The 16,938-nt window shown below is 46.1% G+C and overlaps 1 protein-coding gene across 15 annotated transcripts in view; it reads left to right on the top strand.

Moving 5' to 3' along the window:
• Pdp1 (PAR-domain protein 1) overlaps positions 1-16,938 on the top strand; it is a 44,698-nt gene that overhangs the window by 12,884 nt on the left and 14,876 nt on the right. For 3 of the 15 annotated variants that reach the window (XM_033384579.1, XM_033384583.1, XM_033384584.1), the window contains exons 1-3: positions 12,695-13,268; positions 13,782-14,486; positions 14,721-15,376. The exons of 5 other annotated variants lie outside the window; for them this stretch is intronic. In XM_033384579.1, coding sequence (XP_033240470.1) covers positions 14,083-14,486; positions 14,721-15,376 — 1,060 coding nt within the window. In that variant the 5' untranslated portion in view covers positions 12,695-13,268; positions 13,782-14,082. Of the gene's footprint in view, positions 1-12,676; positions 13,269-13,781; positions 14,545-14,577; positions 15,377-16,938 lie in introns of those variants that run through there. 7 more of the 15 variants (XM_033384588.1, XM_033384581.1, XM_033384587.1 and 4 more) reach the window with 7 other exon arrangements.

Below are 16,938 nucleotides of genomic sequence, written 5' to 3' on the forward strand. Positions count from 1 at the left end.
GCCAACACTTTATCAAGATGGCAGACGCCTTGGCTCCCAGCCAGCCAGCCAGCCAGCCCGCCAGCCAGCCAGCGGCAAAAGTGCACACAAAACTACAAAATTGTGTACCTACCCCGAAATTAGTAGAAGACGGGGACAGGGGGGGGCCTGCAGAGGGAGGGCCTGGCGGGGGGGGTACACCTTGAGTTTTGGCCACACTTTTCGGTGGAGCGAAGGAGTGAAGCGAAGGAGTTAGTTTCTTTTTTGTGAATTGCTAAAAAGCCGAAATTGGTAGACAATTTTTGAGAATGAAAATATGAGAGCTGTTTTCTATGCCACCCACTTTTCCTCCCTGCCCCCAACCCCCACCTCCACCACTCAGATGAGTCATTTCTTTCGCTTTTCGCCTTTCTATTTTCCATTTTCCATTTTCTATTTGATATTCTTTTTGTCTCTTTTTTCTTGTGTGTGCTTTCGTTAACAAATTTGTTTTCCTTTTTGGAATTATTTATCTTGGCGCAATTTTTCATTTCCCCAGAGGAGCAAAGGGAAGGAAGGGGGCGGGCTCTTAAGCATTAAGCATTTTCTGAGGGTATCAACGGGGTTCGCTGCGACAACATGTGCCATTTGTCTTTCAACCTTCAAGAAACATTTAGACGTCATTCATCTCTCATAATTCTCGCTCGGGGCGTTTGCTTTTGTTTTTGCTTTTGTTTTCTGCTTTTGCTTTTGCTTTTATTTGTATGTGTTCTTTTGTCTTTGCTACTTGTGCTTCCTTTTCTAGTTTGGCAAAACCAAAGGAATTTTCCACTCCACCATTAAATCGAGTTAGAAACGAGGGGGGACCGTTGTGAGTCGCTGCTGCGACCGCAACTCGAAATTTGTACCCGATACTCCGCCAGAGGGCGCACACACATTGCACGACGAAGTGTGTGTGTGAGAGCGAGACGTGTATATTGATTGCAGTCTTGTGGATATGGGCATTCTTTTGCAGAGGGGCGGATTTTGGGATCTAGGCACTCATCGGGACGGACGGACAGGGATAGACAGGGCTCACTGCTGATCAGGAATTCCCCTCAAAGAGTCGTATGTCATGTGGATATGTATGTCAAATCGGTAATCAATGTGGGATCAGGATCTTTAGCCCAAGCATCGTCGCCGTTGCAATGTCAAAGCTCTGGATATGCCGGCAATGTAGTCGGCAGATGTGGCACCACTCGTTCCACCTGGAAATTCTCCGTCGCACCCGATACCTATGCTGCTCATCGCGGCCCTCCTAACGGCCAAGCCGCTGTTGATGCATCCCTGGATCCTACTCAACAACTGTTTGAGATCGTATCTCGGCTCTACGATTTAGCGACCGACAAGTCGGGCTCACACTGCGCATGGTACTGCCCATTATCTTTGACTATCTGCTTGGCCTGATGGTCAAGTGTGTGAAGGAGGTCAACGAGCGGTTTTCAGTAAAAAATTTGCAGAATTTGCGCGTTATGTGAGTCCCAATAAAACTCAATCGTTTGTTAGTCCTTTCTGAACCTACTTTAAGACTTTAAGACGAGGGGGAACGTTGCGTCAGTCAGTATGGCTGCTCTCCGCCACAGGACGCACACATTGCACGACGATAACATACTTGAGTGAGAGAGATAGAGACTGATTCGACAATCTGGTAGATATAGTCCAACTTACCCCCCCCTTTTTTGGGTATCGGGCATTAAAAGAGAAATATATTCGGCTCCTGGCTTATTGTTGATTGCCGGAAAAGTTGAACCATCGCTCCCCTGCTGATGGTTCTTGATGGCCTTCTACTTCTGGCTGGGGTTCTAGGGGCCATATAACGTTTCGACTGCTGCCCCCGTCAAGGACGTTTGATAAGATTGCCCCAATAGCAGAAACAGAGGTAGAAGCAGCAGCAGCAGGAACGGAAACAGAAGTAAAAGTTGAAACATTATTTGCCGCTGGAATTCAAGTTTTATGCGGAATAAACTTTTATGGCAAAGAAAAGGAAAATATAAACTTTTTAGGACAGGACACGGGGACACCATCTCTCTCTCTCTCTCTCCCTCCCCCCCGAAATAACGGGACAAACAATTATGGGCATGGAAATTATTCGGAAATTCGAAAGAATATTCGAAAATATTGGGTCTTTAATTCACATAAAAACATAAATCACTGCGTGACGCAGTTTGTGGGGCCCTGACTAATGTCTATATACCTATGTGCCCATGTGCCTATAGTATATACATATACACGTAGTAGCTGTCTATATCTTGAGCTAATCCGCCATCAAAAATATATGTCAGCCAGCAGCAAAACGCCCAAATAAATTCCATTCCTCCATTCCTCGGAGCCACAAAAGAAAGTCCGTCCCGCTATGAAAAATGTTGAAAAAATTAAATGAAAATAAATATCTTGGATATACTGAGAATTCCAAAAAAGAAAATTAGTCAAATAAAAAAAAAAATCACTTGCAGTCGAGGGGCAATAAAAGTGTGAAAAGACGAACGGACGTTGCGTCCGTGGGTCGCGAGTGTTTATTTTGATTGTCTTGATTACAGTCATCATCAGCGACAGAGAGACAGACATAGACACAGGTTGATTACATCATATACACTCTATAGATACAGATACAGATACAGATACAGATACACATTCCATACAAATGTGGCAGCCATAGAGATATAGATACGAGCGAGATATGGATGGACATTATACAATACCAGAGATTGCTGGCTCTGCCTGGCATGGGGCCAATAAATTGGGCTGTGCAAATACCAGCCATAGACTTGTAGAACAAAGGTTGCATTTCGGTGTCATGGAGGTGTGGCTCCCCAGAGCATACGGTAGTAGTAGAGCCCATTCTATCCAGAAAGTGCAAGTGCCAAACGAGACGAGATTTATTTCAGCAGATTATATATATATGTGTACGTATCGCTCATCAAATCGGGAATACAATGTACAATGGCTTCTATTTCTTGTGTAATTTATTGGCCGGGGTCTGAGTGGCATTACAGCCCTTTCCACTGGGATCCACTGGGGATACAGTGTGTGCCGTGTGGGGGAATGGGATCGTAAATAATTCGAACGACCGTCGAGTGGCCATCGTCTGTTCCTCTGTTCGTCCGGTGTTTGCTTATCAATTTCCAGTTTAGTTTTTATTTTCAATTCGGATTCGGTTTCGGATTCGATTCGAGTGGTCTCGGGGCTGCCATAAAGCATGTTTTATGTGGCTAATATTTAATATTATATATTTAAGTGATTGATTTCGATTTCGACAGAATAATCAGTGACTAATTTATGGTGCGAGCGGTGCAACAACGTGAATGGACTATGGCGCCCGGTCTGGGATCGGCTGGTGCGCACCTCTCTCTCTCTCTCTCTCTCGCTCTTACCTCATCGATGACTGTGGCACCTTCCTCTATCCGTAGTACTCGTAATGTTTGCCCAGTCCAGTCGTTGAGATCATTGTGTGTCCAGTCCAGCGGTGCCCCAAGGGGGAACTGTCACGAATGCTCCCAGTGTGCTCTGTGCCTGTCCCTCTTCTAGATCTGCTCTCTGCTTTCCTTCTCGCATCATCTTTTATAGTTCTCTCTCTCTACCCCTCTCTCTGGCTGTCAATTTGCGTTTATTAGATGCACACACGAGGCACTGGCACTGGCACAAGCGAGGCTTGAGCTATGGATACCTGAGCGGTGTGCCAGGGGAGGGGAGGGTGTGGGGGATATGTGAATGACTTGGGTCACAGCTGGCGGGACGAGAGCAGCAGCAGCAGCAGCAGCAGCAGCAGCACTTGAGAGCAGCAGAGCGTGCTCAACTATTTGGCTGCTGCCACACCTGTGTCTCCCCTACCCCCTATCCCCTCCCCACTCTGGCCACACAACCCCCTCCCTGCAGCCCTCAAGCCACGTCTAAGGCTGCCCCTGCCCCACACACACACACACGTGCTTTTTATTCAATTAACACAGCGAGAAGACCAGAGAAGAGCCACCCCCGGAGGCGGTGGGGGCAGGGGGTTCATGCATTAATTTCAGCCAAGAGCTCAGGCAGCTGCCAAAAAATTGACTTAATTTGTTAAGAAAACAAAGAAGAAGAGCGAGAAGAACCCTCCCCCGAAGGGGTTGGCAGAAAGAGGGTTAAGTGGTAGTAAGGGGTGGCGGTGGGGGGTGGGGGGTGGAATGTTGCATGTAATCGAGATAATCCGTTAATTAGCCAAACCAAATAGGAAGAAACTTTTACTTCTTTACGGGCCGAAAGAGCATTACGAATTATGCAAATTTCAATGGTTTTAATCAGCGAAAGAACAGAAACCTGGAATAGAAACGGGGAACGAGAGAGAGAGAGGAAACAGTACAGAGAATGTGGCATATCCTTGACATTTAGCGGGGGCCAAAAGGTTAGTTATGGACAGCAGTGCCTCCTCAAACTATCGTACAAGCGACACCAATCCTTTCTGCACTGCTGCCCCAGATCCCTGCGTTGATCCAGAGAGAAAGAGAGAGAGGGAGAGAATGGGATAGAGGATTACCTCAATTTAAAAGGCTGCCCAAAGGACAGACGGAGATGACCTAAGTGCCTTCCTCTGTTCCAAGGGAAAACTTCTGGTCAGGTCAGAGTTCCTCCTCCCCCTCCCCCTCTGGGTGGCGCAGCCTATCAAAAAGTGAGATGCAAACGCATTCGGCAAGTGGCAAGTGGCAAGTGCCACTAAAAAAACAAACGACAAAACCGCAAATTGAAAGAGCAGCAAAAAGGAAAAGAAATGAAAGCAAAAATTTGCATAAGAGACTGCTGCGAAACGGTTTCCATTTGACGAAAGTCGATTCGAGAGCCGGTCGGGGGCAGCCGGTGCCCACTGTACTGCCACACTCAATTCATTGAAAAAAAACAACAAAAAAAACGGAGGAAAAAGAAAGACAGAAAAACACTTAAAGCGGCAACGAGAACTGCGACAATGTTGGACACAGAATAAAAAGTGGGCAAGGAGACAAAAACAAAAGAGAAAACGTTGAAATGAAAATGCAGCCACCCTTCAGTGGCACCCTTCCCAACCCCCCTAACCCCGCCGCCCCCCTTGGCCTGGCGGGTGTCGTTTCATGCGTTGGCGGTTGCTTCATTAAAATTTGTTTTTCATTTCAATTAAGTTGCGGTTTCCAGCCGAAATCAAAGCCATTGTTTGGTTACCAGGAAAAAAGCAGGATGCAGCCTGCAAGGGGGGAGGAAAAGTGGATCAAGTGGCATGGAATCCGGCGAGTTTTGGGCCCAAAAGATATCGCTTTTAATGGGGCGAATCCTTCGCCACTCAAATGTTTCGTTTCGGCTAATTTGCTGCACAATTAGTTTCCAGTTAGGTAAATCATCAAACGATTTCCCATAAGATTTATGAGAAACAGAAAACAGAAAATAGAAAACACATTTCGCTGGGGCCCACCCACGCGAAGAGATCTATTTGCCCGTACACCTGCCTCGGGCATGGGAAAAACTCGGTGAAAACTGAACAATAAATGTGTATGTACATTACTTGGAGAATGCCATTCGAGATGGATGTGCGGCTGTGGGGCTGTGTGGCTGGGAAAAACATATTTAAGACCCATTTTACCCCCATTTCTATTTGCAAATTCCTGCCAAAAACGAGGCAAATTCAATTTGGCCTTTGATCAAAGATGAAATTGCAGTCCAAAAGGAGACAGACACAGAGAGGCTGGAGGGAGGGGGGTTGGGGGTTGAGAGGATTTATTACTATGAAATGTGCTGTAAACGGCTCAAAGCGGTACAACGCGGCGTATGCGTAATGTGCGCTCTCTTTCGCTCGCGGGACAAATGCCAGATACAAATATGAAAAGAATACGAAAGAATGAGTATTCGTAGATGTTTGCACACTTAATGAGCCAATAAAAGTGTTGGCCGCCGCCTCGCACACATTTTCCCCCACAGCTAAATCAATAAAAACATCGTTTCATTTCATTTCGTATCGTTCCTTCGGTCTTTCCTTCGCCTCTACAGTATTTATAAATTCTAAAATGTTATATTCATTTGTGGTTTTAGTATTTTTGTTGCTGTTTGTAATGGCTTAAATGGTTTCTCAATTGCAAATGCAATTGCAAGAGAGCAGACATGGGGCTCGAGGGTGGAATGGGGTTGTTAATTACTTGGAAAAGTGTCAAAAAAAAGAAAAAGGAAACACATGTGGAGGGGGTTTGGGGAGTGAAATATTTCAAAATATGTCTTGGCAAAGGCCTCAAGTGCTCGCTCACCCTATTGATTGCCCTTTTTATTCTTTTGATTGCTTTTGCCCACTTTTCGAACATGAAAATTCTCATGTTCTTGCTCTGATGAATTCTTGTCGGTTTTCCGACTTGCCTTGCCGTGCCTTTCCCTGCCTTGCCTATACCCCCATTGAGCAATAAATACAGCAAAATTAATTGCTGCCTCTCTCTCTCTCTCTCTCTCTCCCTTTTGGGGTGGTGCTTGGACCCTGCTTAACATATTTTAATTGCCCCAAAAATGTACGCATTCCCGAAAGCAGATTTTTGCCAAAAAAGTCACATGTGGGGTCTTCTGTCATGTCATTTCTGTGGTCTGCAAATTGTGTATTTATTTGATTTCCACATAAAACGGTAATTAAAAATGTGTTTTAATTAAACATCCACCCTCTCTCTCTCCCTCTTTCTCTATTTGCAGGTGAGTTTTCGACACTACTGATACTACTTGAAAAATATATGATTTAAGAGTCCCAAAGGGTAAGTGAAATTCCAATGAAAGATCTCAGGCTCGGACATTGTGCGGCTCCAAAAGGGGGTTTCCAGCACACATCATTGGAATCATGATTATGTGGAATTGTGTTTACAAACTGCGAGATGAGATCACATCAATTTTGTTTATTTTTATTTTTAAATATTACCTTAAACAATAATAATATTAATAGTTGTATGGGTTGGACCTCTATTCTGATTAATGGAATTACTATGTTCTATTCATAGAATTAATTGAACAAATCCAAGCATTGAGTAATAATTTAGATATTGATTGATCTCTGGATACACCATTCGCATCTTTTAGGCATCTCTTCCTTCACTTGGGTATACGTCTGATCTACTTAAGAGACTTTAATGTGGATTCCTATGCATATGCCAAGACCCCTGAACGACTTGTTAACCCTTTTAAAGCCCCTGCCTTATTTCACCACAAAATAAAAGCCCTCCCTCAGCCCCCGTTTGGCAGATTTTCGCTTCCATTTTTTTGTTTTTGTTCATGCCAGCCGACAGCTTAGTTAATTAACACTCGCCGGCAATTACAAAAAAATAAAAAAACACACACAAAAATACAAAAAAAAAAAAAAAAAAAAAAACAGCCACAATAAACAGCTCAATTAACGCCACTCACGAGTGGTTCAGGCAATGGAGGGAGGGTGGGGGTGGGGGATGTGCATGCATCGGCTGCGGCAGCGGCATCGGCAACAGCAACAGACATTTTTACTAGTTCGAAGTAGTTTTGTCATGTGAACGACAATTAGAAAACGCGGTTACATCATGGATATCCGAACCGAACCGAACCGAAAACACAAAATAGTTAACGGCAACAAAGGGTTAATTCCATTCCCCATTACGTGCTCATTGAGAGCGAAACGGACGGACGGATGGATGGATGGGGTGGGGGGTAGGGTGGGGTTGGGGGAGGAAACTGTCATTGAGGCCGAAATATGAAATTATGAAAACAGAACACAAAATAAAGTACAGGCAAATAGATATATTGTTAGAAATGTTTAAATATTCGAAATTATATTTTTAGTAAGGCGCAAAAAAATGTGAGAAAAACCGCGTGAAAACGCGTGGAAAAGCGCCTTTGATTTTGTGTGCCCTGCCCTGCCCTGCTCTGTGCGTTTTAAACGATGTTTTACACATTTCGAAAACTGTCAGAAGATAAAGTGTGCTGGGTGTTGGGTGTTGGGTGTTCGGGGAAATTCTTTGGCAGAAAATAAAACCACATGAAAAGTGGAAGCTCATCTTCGTTTATAAATAACCGCAGATATGTATATACCGTAGATATACATTCTGCTGAAACTCTTTTGTTACTTGGAATATTTGAACGCGTGGTATTCTGGGCAGCAGCTGCCCAACGAAAAATTTGATTGGATTTTCTAGCGGTGTGGCGCCCTCCGACGACTGCCAGTGGCAACGACACGTCAACCATTGACATTTTCTGAATGAATTTCGGTTATAAATAAACAGAACGAGCCGAAGAGGGCCGCCCATTAAATATAGACACACAAAACACACAAAAAACACACAAAAAACACATTTAATTCATGCCTAATCTAATGAGAAAAAATGTTTTCACTCCAATTCGCTTGGCATTGTTTGAATGGGGCGAAATTGTTGGTTTTTTCGGGTATCTGTATCGAGAATATAGGTATGTATATATTGTATAGTGGATACTAATTGATCTACTAATTGAAGGCGATGTCCGAAATTCGTATAAAATTATAATTAAATATTTGATTGACAGGGAAATAAATCAAATTTAGTCGGAAATTATACCGAGCTTTTGTTTCCCATTTCGAATGTCATTGTTTATTGATTGGAGTGATTTAGAATTACCTTTTTGTTCGTAGATTTCTATGGGAAATGGGAATGCAATGAAAAGCTCTTTTGTATGCTTTTTGTGTGCCTTGAACCGCAAGCGAAAGCTTTTGGCGTGCGCCCTCTGGCGGCGGCTGGGCTAGGGCTTACGCGGAAAGCTCCGCCAGCAGAAAGCTTTGCGTGCTTTCCGTTCGAGGGTCTCTGGCGCTGCTGTAGGCAAATAGTCTGGCGCTTTGCTATGAATATTCCCCTCCTCTGCCAGCCATCATTAAATTAGAGGCAGAAGCACGTGGCCTCCCTCTCCGTCTCTCTCTATCACACCGCCTCGATATCATTCATACGCCGCGTTAACAATTAATTAGAATCTTTGTTTTTTCCCTCATCGTTTTCGCTGTCGCTGTCGCTGCCGTTGCCGTTGCCTACGACAACAATTAGAATTGAAATCTCTGACGTTGGCTCTCGCTCGTTATTCGTTCATCGTTCATCGTTATTCGTTTGTTGTTTTCTCTTTCTGTCTGCCTCCCTGCCTCTCTGTCTCTGTTTTTGCCTCCCCTCCCCTCTGCCGTGGGTCACATGTTTGGGCAGTGTGTTCGACGCCGACGTCAGCAGAGTGTCGAACGTTTCTTGGACTTTTCTTGGATTTCCATGGAATGGGCCCGTCTGGACGCTACTCAAATTTCAGTGCCTCCTCCAGTGCCTCCAGACCGTCAGCGTTTTTCCCACCCTGTGCCCCCTTCCACACGGTTGTAATATTAGCACCTACTAAATCCATTTCCATTTCCATATCCGATGCTCTAGAAATACCTACATTTCACCTGATTCCCCCAATTTGCACCGCATTCGCATGGAAAGTGGCCTCGAATCATTGTCACTGTCATGGTCGGGGCAACTGATACCCGTATCGCAGCACTTTTATTGTTTTATGCTCTCTTTCGTGCGGTCAGCACTAAGTCGATGGATCGAACCGGTTGTCCCCTCTGATAAGCCGACCTGCTATATAATTTTTATTTCTTAAACCTAACAAAATCGCCAACTAGTTTCACGAGAGGCCATAAAATGTACGACCCAATAGACAACAGAGCGCGCGTGTTCAGAGGCATTTTAAAGAGTCCAAAAGGAAAGAGTCCCAAGTGCCACCAACGAATAGGGGAAACCACAATGAATTCTATCGATCGATCCATCTATCGATTCCGTCAGGTGACACTCTATAGATACCTCAATCTGCTGTACTATCAGTCGTTTATCTATCTATCTTTTATCTATATACGATCATCAACCCAGAAAGATCTGTAGATCTGAGTGCATAAATAACAAATGTAATTAGAGCAAAAAGTCACCCTTTGCTCAATCCCCCATCCCCCATCGCCCTCCCCATCCGCACTCTGGCTCTCGCTCTCGTTAACACCTCTCGTGGCGTTTGTGGTGTCGTTTACAGAACCCCTATCTGGGTCAACTGGTTTTTCGGATTTAATAAGCCCCAGCACACGGGGTGGCTGTCGTAAAAAGCGTTTAAACATTTCAGCATTTCTAAATAATTATTTAGCAAAACGTTAATTTACGACCTGCTGCACTCAACACGTGCAAACGCGACACTAACGTCGCCATAGCCGGAGCCACAGCCATGGCCGTCGCCGGAGAACTTGAGAATCGGAGACCCAGAGAGAACCCCAGCGAAACCCCCACCACCCAACCCCCCAGACGGCACACACAAACACAACCGAATGGAATGGAAAAGTATTTTGCGACTTTGCCCTGGAAGTGCAGTCGTCTTTTGTGATGCGGAAATACCCCTACCAATGCGAGGGTGGGGATGCCCTCTATGCTGCTCAATTTGTTCGGCAATTAATTTGTTTTCATCAGTCCGATAGCCAGTTTTCTTATTCGATTTCCCAGATGCAAAACGTATCTGAAAAAACATCCAACGTGTGCGTGTGTGTGTGAGTCACTGGGTGTGTGTGTGTGTGAGTGTGCTTTAAATTGCTATTTATAAACGGGGAAGTGAGACAAAAGCTGACAAGGGGGGGAAACAAACCCACAGAAGAGGCAACAGCAGCAGTAGAGCTTCGTCTCGAGTTTGTTTGTGTGCTCTCCCGCTCCCGCTCCCGCTCCCGGTGCCCCCAACGGCAGGGCTCATTCATTCACTGGCAAGCGCCACTCATTGTATCTGTGTGGTACTCAGAAGCGCACGCACACAGCTGCACGGCTCCCCACAGAGCGAGAACGAGAGAGTGGGAGAGCGAGAAGCAGAGGCCGGCGCACGTGGTAGCGAAACGTGATAACACAAAATACAACAACTGACAACAAAACAAACAGAAAACCTGACAACGTTGTCGCTGCCTCGGCCGCCGCCGGCCGTCTCGGCTGGCGTCGCTGCCTCTGCCGCCGTGGCTCTGTTGGCGTCGCTTTTCCGCATCGTATGCCCGTGTATGCGCCCGTATGCCTGTTGCCGTTTGCCGTGGCCTGCCATTGGCTCCGGCCGTTCGGCACATAAGCCCGGCCAATGGGCTTCGACCGTGGCGCATCCTGCTGCCATTGGCAGGATCCCAGGAGCCGAGAAGCCGAGCAGCCGAGGTGCCGAACAGCCGAGGAGCCGGCAAGCCGAAGCTAAATGTTGACTTGTTGCTTAAAATAGTCACAGTGGCCGGACCACGGGGCGTATACACGATATATCCAATAACCGATGTTCGATTTTGAAGTGCCGGAACAGGTGACAACCCCTCCCCCCCTTCCCAGAGGGAGAAAGGGTGCAGGTGCAGGTGCACAACTGATTGGGGAGAAGGTTTTCTTTTGACGCAACAAAAGAAAGCAACACAAAAAGGGCTTGTGCGGCAGGTCTCAAGACAGGGATTATAAATAGAATAAGCGGAATGCTTTTCCCCGAGATATTTATAGAATTATTCGAAAATTATTCGAGAATATGCAAAGGAATTCCCTTTGGAGGGGGTTGGAAATGCCAGGGTATGGAACTCATCTAGGCTATGGGGTAGCGGACTTTAAAGCACTATTTTTTAATTGCTAAAAAGATCAAGTATACGCTCTGTATGACGCATATTGCGCAGTGGCACCCACTTACAGCCTTGCCCCTTGAGATGCACACAGAGAGGGGGAGAGAGAGAGAGTGACCCACTCCCACTGCTAGCCCTTGCTCCCCTCCACCGCCATGACTTGGCATTTAATCAGCTTGCGGCAGAGACTCAGTCGCATCACATTGCGCCTACGTCACGTGTTGCACACGCATCAATGCCACACACACAGATTGGCACGCACTTGTGATCCGTGGGCTGGGGACACAGTGGGGCCTGCGTACAGTGTCCCCGGAAGGGAGGCCCTGCTGTGGACGGCCTGGCGTGGCCAAGGCCCATTGTAGCTGTAAGCGTGAACGGGAGCGAAGGGTAGAGTGGGAGAGCGGCAGCTTTGGAAATTTTTCTAGCTTTTTGTCAAAGTGATTTGTATCTGTGTATCTGTGTATCTGTATCTGTGTATCGGTGAGTGTATGCCAAATGCAAGCGTCGTCCAACGTGCCCTCTACTGCCTGCTCTCTCTATCGCTCGCTCGCTAGCTGTCTGCCCTCCCTCTCCCGCTCGCACTCCCTGTCCCTGCTTCTCACTCTCTCTCTCAATTAATTCTGAGCGTGTATGGGTGGCCGGTGTGTCCGCAACACGTGCTTAGAACTTTGCTAGACAGTGGGCTTTGGGTCATATTGAAATCCGCGTGACTTTGCCGCTGTCCTCAGCTCTCGAGCTCTCGGCTGCGCTGGCCACTCGGGCTCTCGCAGTCGCAGTCGCAGCCGCCGCCGCAGTCGCCGCCGCAGTCTCAGCTGCTGCTTTTGCTGCAGCTGCTGTTGGGGGCTGATTAATATATGAATACTTGTTGTATTCCTTGTTAAGTATATAGCCGTATATGCCAATATTTTATTTGATAAAACTGAGAAAACAAATATCAGACAGAGAGAGAGAGTCGCTTGTTGTTTTGGTGGACCTCCGCTCCGCCCTTTACGTAAGCCTTTGACTTACTTGCAGAAAATTGTAATTTACACTGGCTGGCGGCAGCGACTGCAGCGGAGGCAGTGGCAGTGGCAGCGGCAGCGGCAGAGGGCCCGTAGAATCGGAGACCGGAGACCCTGGCTATTGGATCGGCGGCCGGCATTCGGTCGCATCGCGTTCTCATGTGAAAATCATCGTCGGCGGTTGCTCCGTTCTTTGTGGCTCCTCCTCGAGCGGAAATCAAACAAAAATCTATCAATTTTTTTTGTATTTTTTTTTTGTAGTAGTAACATTTAAGGAAAAACGCAACCGAATCTAAATGAATCTTAATTGATTTCTCCATAGGGAAATTTTCTAGAAAGAAATTTGCCAGCAAATGGAAATAAAAAACTATTTTTTTTTGTATGTGCAAATAATTAATAATCATTTTCAAGTGCAACAATTGTGAAATCCAGCCAATGTGTGCATGTGGGCGTGCAAAAACAAAACTATAAAAATAGAGAGACAAAGAGAGAGAAAGAGCGAGAGCGAGGGAGAGCGAGAGAGAGCCAGTGGGGCTCTTATCAGCGATCGCAACGAAAGATCTCTCTTTTTTCGCAACTTCAGCGGCACCAAAGTAACGGATCCAATTTCCGGATGGAATAATATTGTGTCTAAAACAACAACCAAACAAACAAACAACAGAAAGCAAAAGAAATCCCCAGAAATCAAGGTTTTCTTAAGGGAATAAGAAAAGGTATTACCACAAGAAAGGAAGAAGACTTCTATTTCAATTAATTAACAACATAATAGTACATTTTTTTGTTGTTTTTTTTTATTGTGGAATAAAAGAAAAGTGCAGAGAATGCCGTTTCCAGAAGAAAACTGCACAGAAAAACGTATTATTATTGATTGAAAAGCAAAAGAAAACACACATAGAAATGCCTTTTCTTATTCGTTATCGTCAAACGATCATCAATCTCTATATAGAGCGAAAAGCAAATCAAACTCAAAATCAAAGTGCATTCCATTATCACACAAACAAACAACAATCGCAATCATTCAGTTGGACACTCACAAACACACACATAATCAATCTATCGAAGTGATCTTTAATCGATCAACAATCATCAGCGAATCACTGAATCATCACCCAACACTGCCACACCTCATGATCATTCCCGACAATTGGCTAAACAGAGAGCACAGATAGAGAGAGAGAGAGAGAGAAACACCGGAATGAATCTAATTTGAGTTTTCAAAATGAAAGCGCACTATTTTCAGAGCTGAACGAAAGCCAAACCAAACCAAGACATAAACTTAACGAAACCACAGTGAACGAATACCAGTGTTGGCTAACAATGCGCACAAGTATCGACCGTGGCCCAAGGTTCAGCTACAATAGCGTCCAGCACAAGGAGGTGATGACCTAAGCCCACAGGCTCTAACAATCGAAAAGCAGTGACAGAACCCAGTGATAGTCCCAGCTAAAGCATCAGATAGGCCACACATTCCAGTGATTAGTGATCAGAGATCAGTAATCAGTGATCAGTAATCAGTGATTAGTGATCATGTCGTCGGATACGAACTCGTGCGCCAGCTTCTTTGCCCAGGAGCATACCAATGCCACACTGTCGCAGTACTTTCAGCAGCTCAACTCTCAGGTGGCTGCCGCTGCGGCCGTGGCCAGTGGCGGGGCCCCCAGCAGCAACAACAACAACAACAACAGCAGCAGCAGCAGTGGCAACAATAGCAGCGGCAACAGCGACAGTGGCAACGATGGCAGCCTCACCGGATCCACGGGCACCCTGGATAACCATCGCAGCAGCGTCAGCAGCAATGATTCGGGCAAGAGCAGTGCAGAGGGCGCCGGCGGTGGAGGCGGTGCCAGTGGCAGTGGCAGCACCAGTGGCGTGAATGCCTGGGCCCTGCAGCAGCAGCAACAGACGGCAGCGTTGCACCACCACCAGCAGCAACAGCAACAGCAGCAACATTTACAACAGCAGCAGCAGGCGCATGCACACCAGCAACATGCTGCCGCTGTGGCTGCCGCGCAGATCCAGCAGCAACAACACACACATCACGCTCAACAGCATGCCGCTGCCCAGCAGCAGCAGCACCAGCACCATCCCCATGGACCGCCCCATAGCCACCCAGCGCATCCACACCCCCACTCGCACCAGCACCCGCACCCGCACCACACCCACCCACAGCAGCAACAGCAACAGCAGCAGCAGCAACATCATCATCACCAGCAACAGCAGCAGCAACACGCCCAACAGCAGCAACATCACGCCGCCCAACTGGCCCACACCCTCTCCTCGGCAGCGGCAGCCCCCGCCCCCAACAACAACAACAGCGGAAGTGGAAGCGGCAGCACCCACTCCATCTTCGGAACCGGAAATTTCCACTACAAGAGCAACAACTCGTGGACCCTGCCGACGCTCACGTACCAGAGGCTCTACCAGGAGAATCCCCACTACCAGCGGAGCGCCTTCATGGATCCCCAGGGGAATGGGGCGGCAGCAGCAGCAGCAGCAGTGGCCGCTGCCGGCTGCAATGTGGCAGCAGCAGCTGCGGCCGCGGCAGCCAATGCTGCTGGTGGCGGTCAGGCCGTCGTCAATGCGAGCTCCAATAGCTCCAGCAGCAACACTCCATCAGCGGGAGCCCTCAATCCCAACAGCAATGTGGTGGCCAGTCAAAATAGTAGCAACAGCAACAACAACAGCAGCAGCAACCCCAACACCAACACTAATGTGTCCTCCGTGGATCATGTGGCAAATGCAGTGGCAGCGGCAGTGATTGCCAACGAGCATCAGAACCATTTGAACAGCCTCAAGGCGAGATTTCAGCCATCTAGCTCAGGTGAGAGGCGGTCGAAGGCGATTGAAAGGGATTGAAAGTGATGGGGATTGGCATTGATTGGGAATATCTTTGCACAAATATACAGATATATCTATGGGTGTTTCCCAGATGTACGCATTGCAAGTGCTAAAAAGGTCAAAATAAGACACATTTTCCAAATGATTTTTCTCATATTAAGTAGCTCTTGATAAGCCCTATAATTGGTTCTAAGTTCGATTCGTTTTCGAGGTTTTTGCAATAGACCAAGGCCTTTGCACGGGGCAAAAGTACACGTGGTTTTCACGGAGATCAATTCAACTCAAGGCCATATATTGATGCGAATTTCTGATTTTTAAAAAGGAAATTTTAAACCTCTGTCGCACGGCACAGATATTTCTTGGCTTAATACAGGCTAAGGAATATACCTTTAACAGAGATTGGGCCAATTTTCTGGTATTTTCTTCAGATAGTTCAATCTGTTAGAGAGAATTTGGGGAAAGACTTAGATCAAGCATCACATCTTTCTTCTAGGAGAAAATAGTAAGGGAAGGTTGACCACAAAAATACCAAGAACTACCGAAATCATGAAGTTTTGCTAATTTTAATAGGTTTTTAGATCAAAGTTAATGAAATAATATGTCAATTGTATAGAATATATGTTAGAAATTAGTTTTAAGAGACTTTGAATGTTTTTTTCGGCATGGTGGAAAAGCCTTTAAGCCATAGGGAGATAAATGTATCGTTTAATGGGAAACTGTGGTTTAAAGCACCTCCAATGAGACCCCCTAATACATAGATATAATAGGAATGTCCATATACAAGTTTTAAGGTGCTCAAAATGTACTGAATGTTTCATTTTCTTTTGCGAAAATTTTCCATTGGGGAGATCCCGAGAATTCCACACACTCTACAAAGTAGATGTCGCTCTCCTGCTCCCACACCCTCGCTGTCTGTCTCTAACTGCAACCCCCAGCCCACCCCCCTTTCCGTCCATCCATCCATCCATCCCTTTCATTCCAATAGCTGATATCATCGGACGTCAGCGGCGTACAACTTTGCGCATTTCCAGCTCAAAGTCAAGAAAGCTTGCGGCGCACACGTGAGTGGACTGACGTCGTCTATCGTCTGGATCGAATGCGAAACGAAATACAGATATAGATATAGATACAGATACAGATACAGATGCAGGCACATGTATCTGCGACTGTCACTGCGGATATGTATCTGTATTTTTGGAATTTTTTAAAGCGTTTGTCAGGTCCAATGTCTGCCTCATTGCCCTACCGCAATGAGATTTTCGTTATTTGTTCAACTCAAAGAACCTTTCATTTATTTTCTTTTCGTGTGATAAGACTTTCTGGCGACCTATGACAAACTGCGTTGTAATTCAATTTGTTATCAATCTCTCTCTCTCTCTCTCTCTCTATCTATCTCTCTCTCTATTCGATCGGTGTCTGCCTGTCTCCCTCTGTGTTTTTTTCTATTCCAACATCATTGTATTTTATGGCTGGCAATTAGTGCTGGAAAATTATTTGATATTCCATTAAATTTTCCATTTAATGAGAATTATATGGAATGTACAC

The sequence above is a fragment of the Drosophila pseudoobscura genome, chromosome X (assembly GCF_009870125.1).
Source record: "Drosophila pseudoobscura strain MV-25-SWS-2005 chromosome X, UCI_Dpse_MV25, whole genome shotgun sequence".
Taxonomy (NCBI): domain Eukaryota; kingdom Metazoa; phylum Arthropoda; class Insecta; order Diptera; family Drosophilidae; genus Drosophila; species Drosophila pseudoobscura.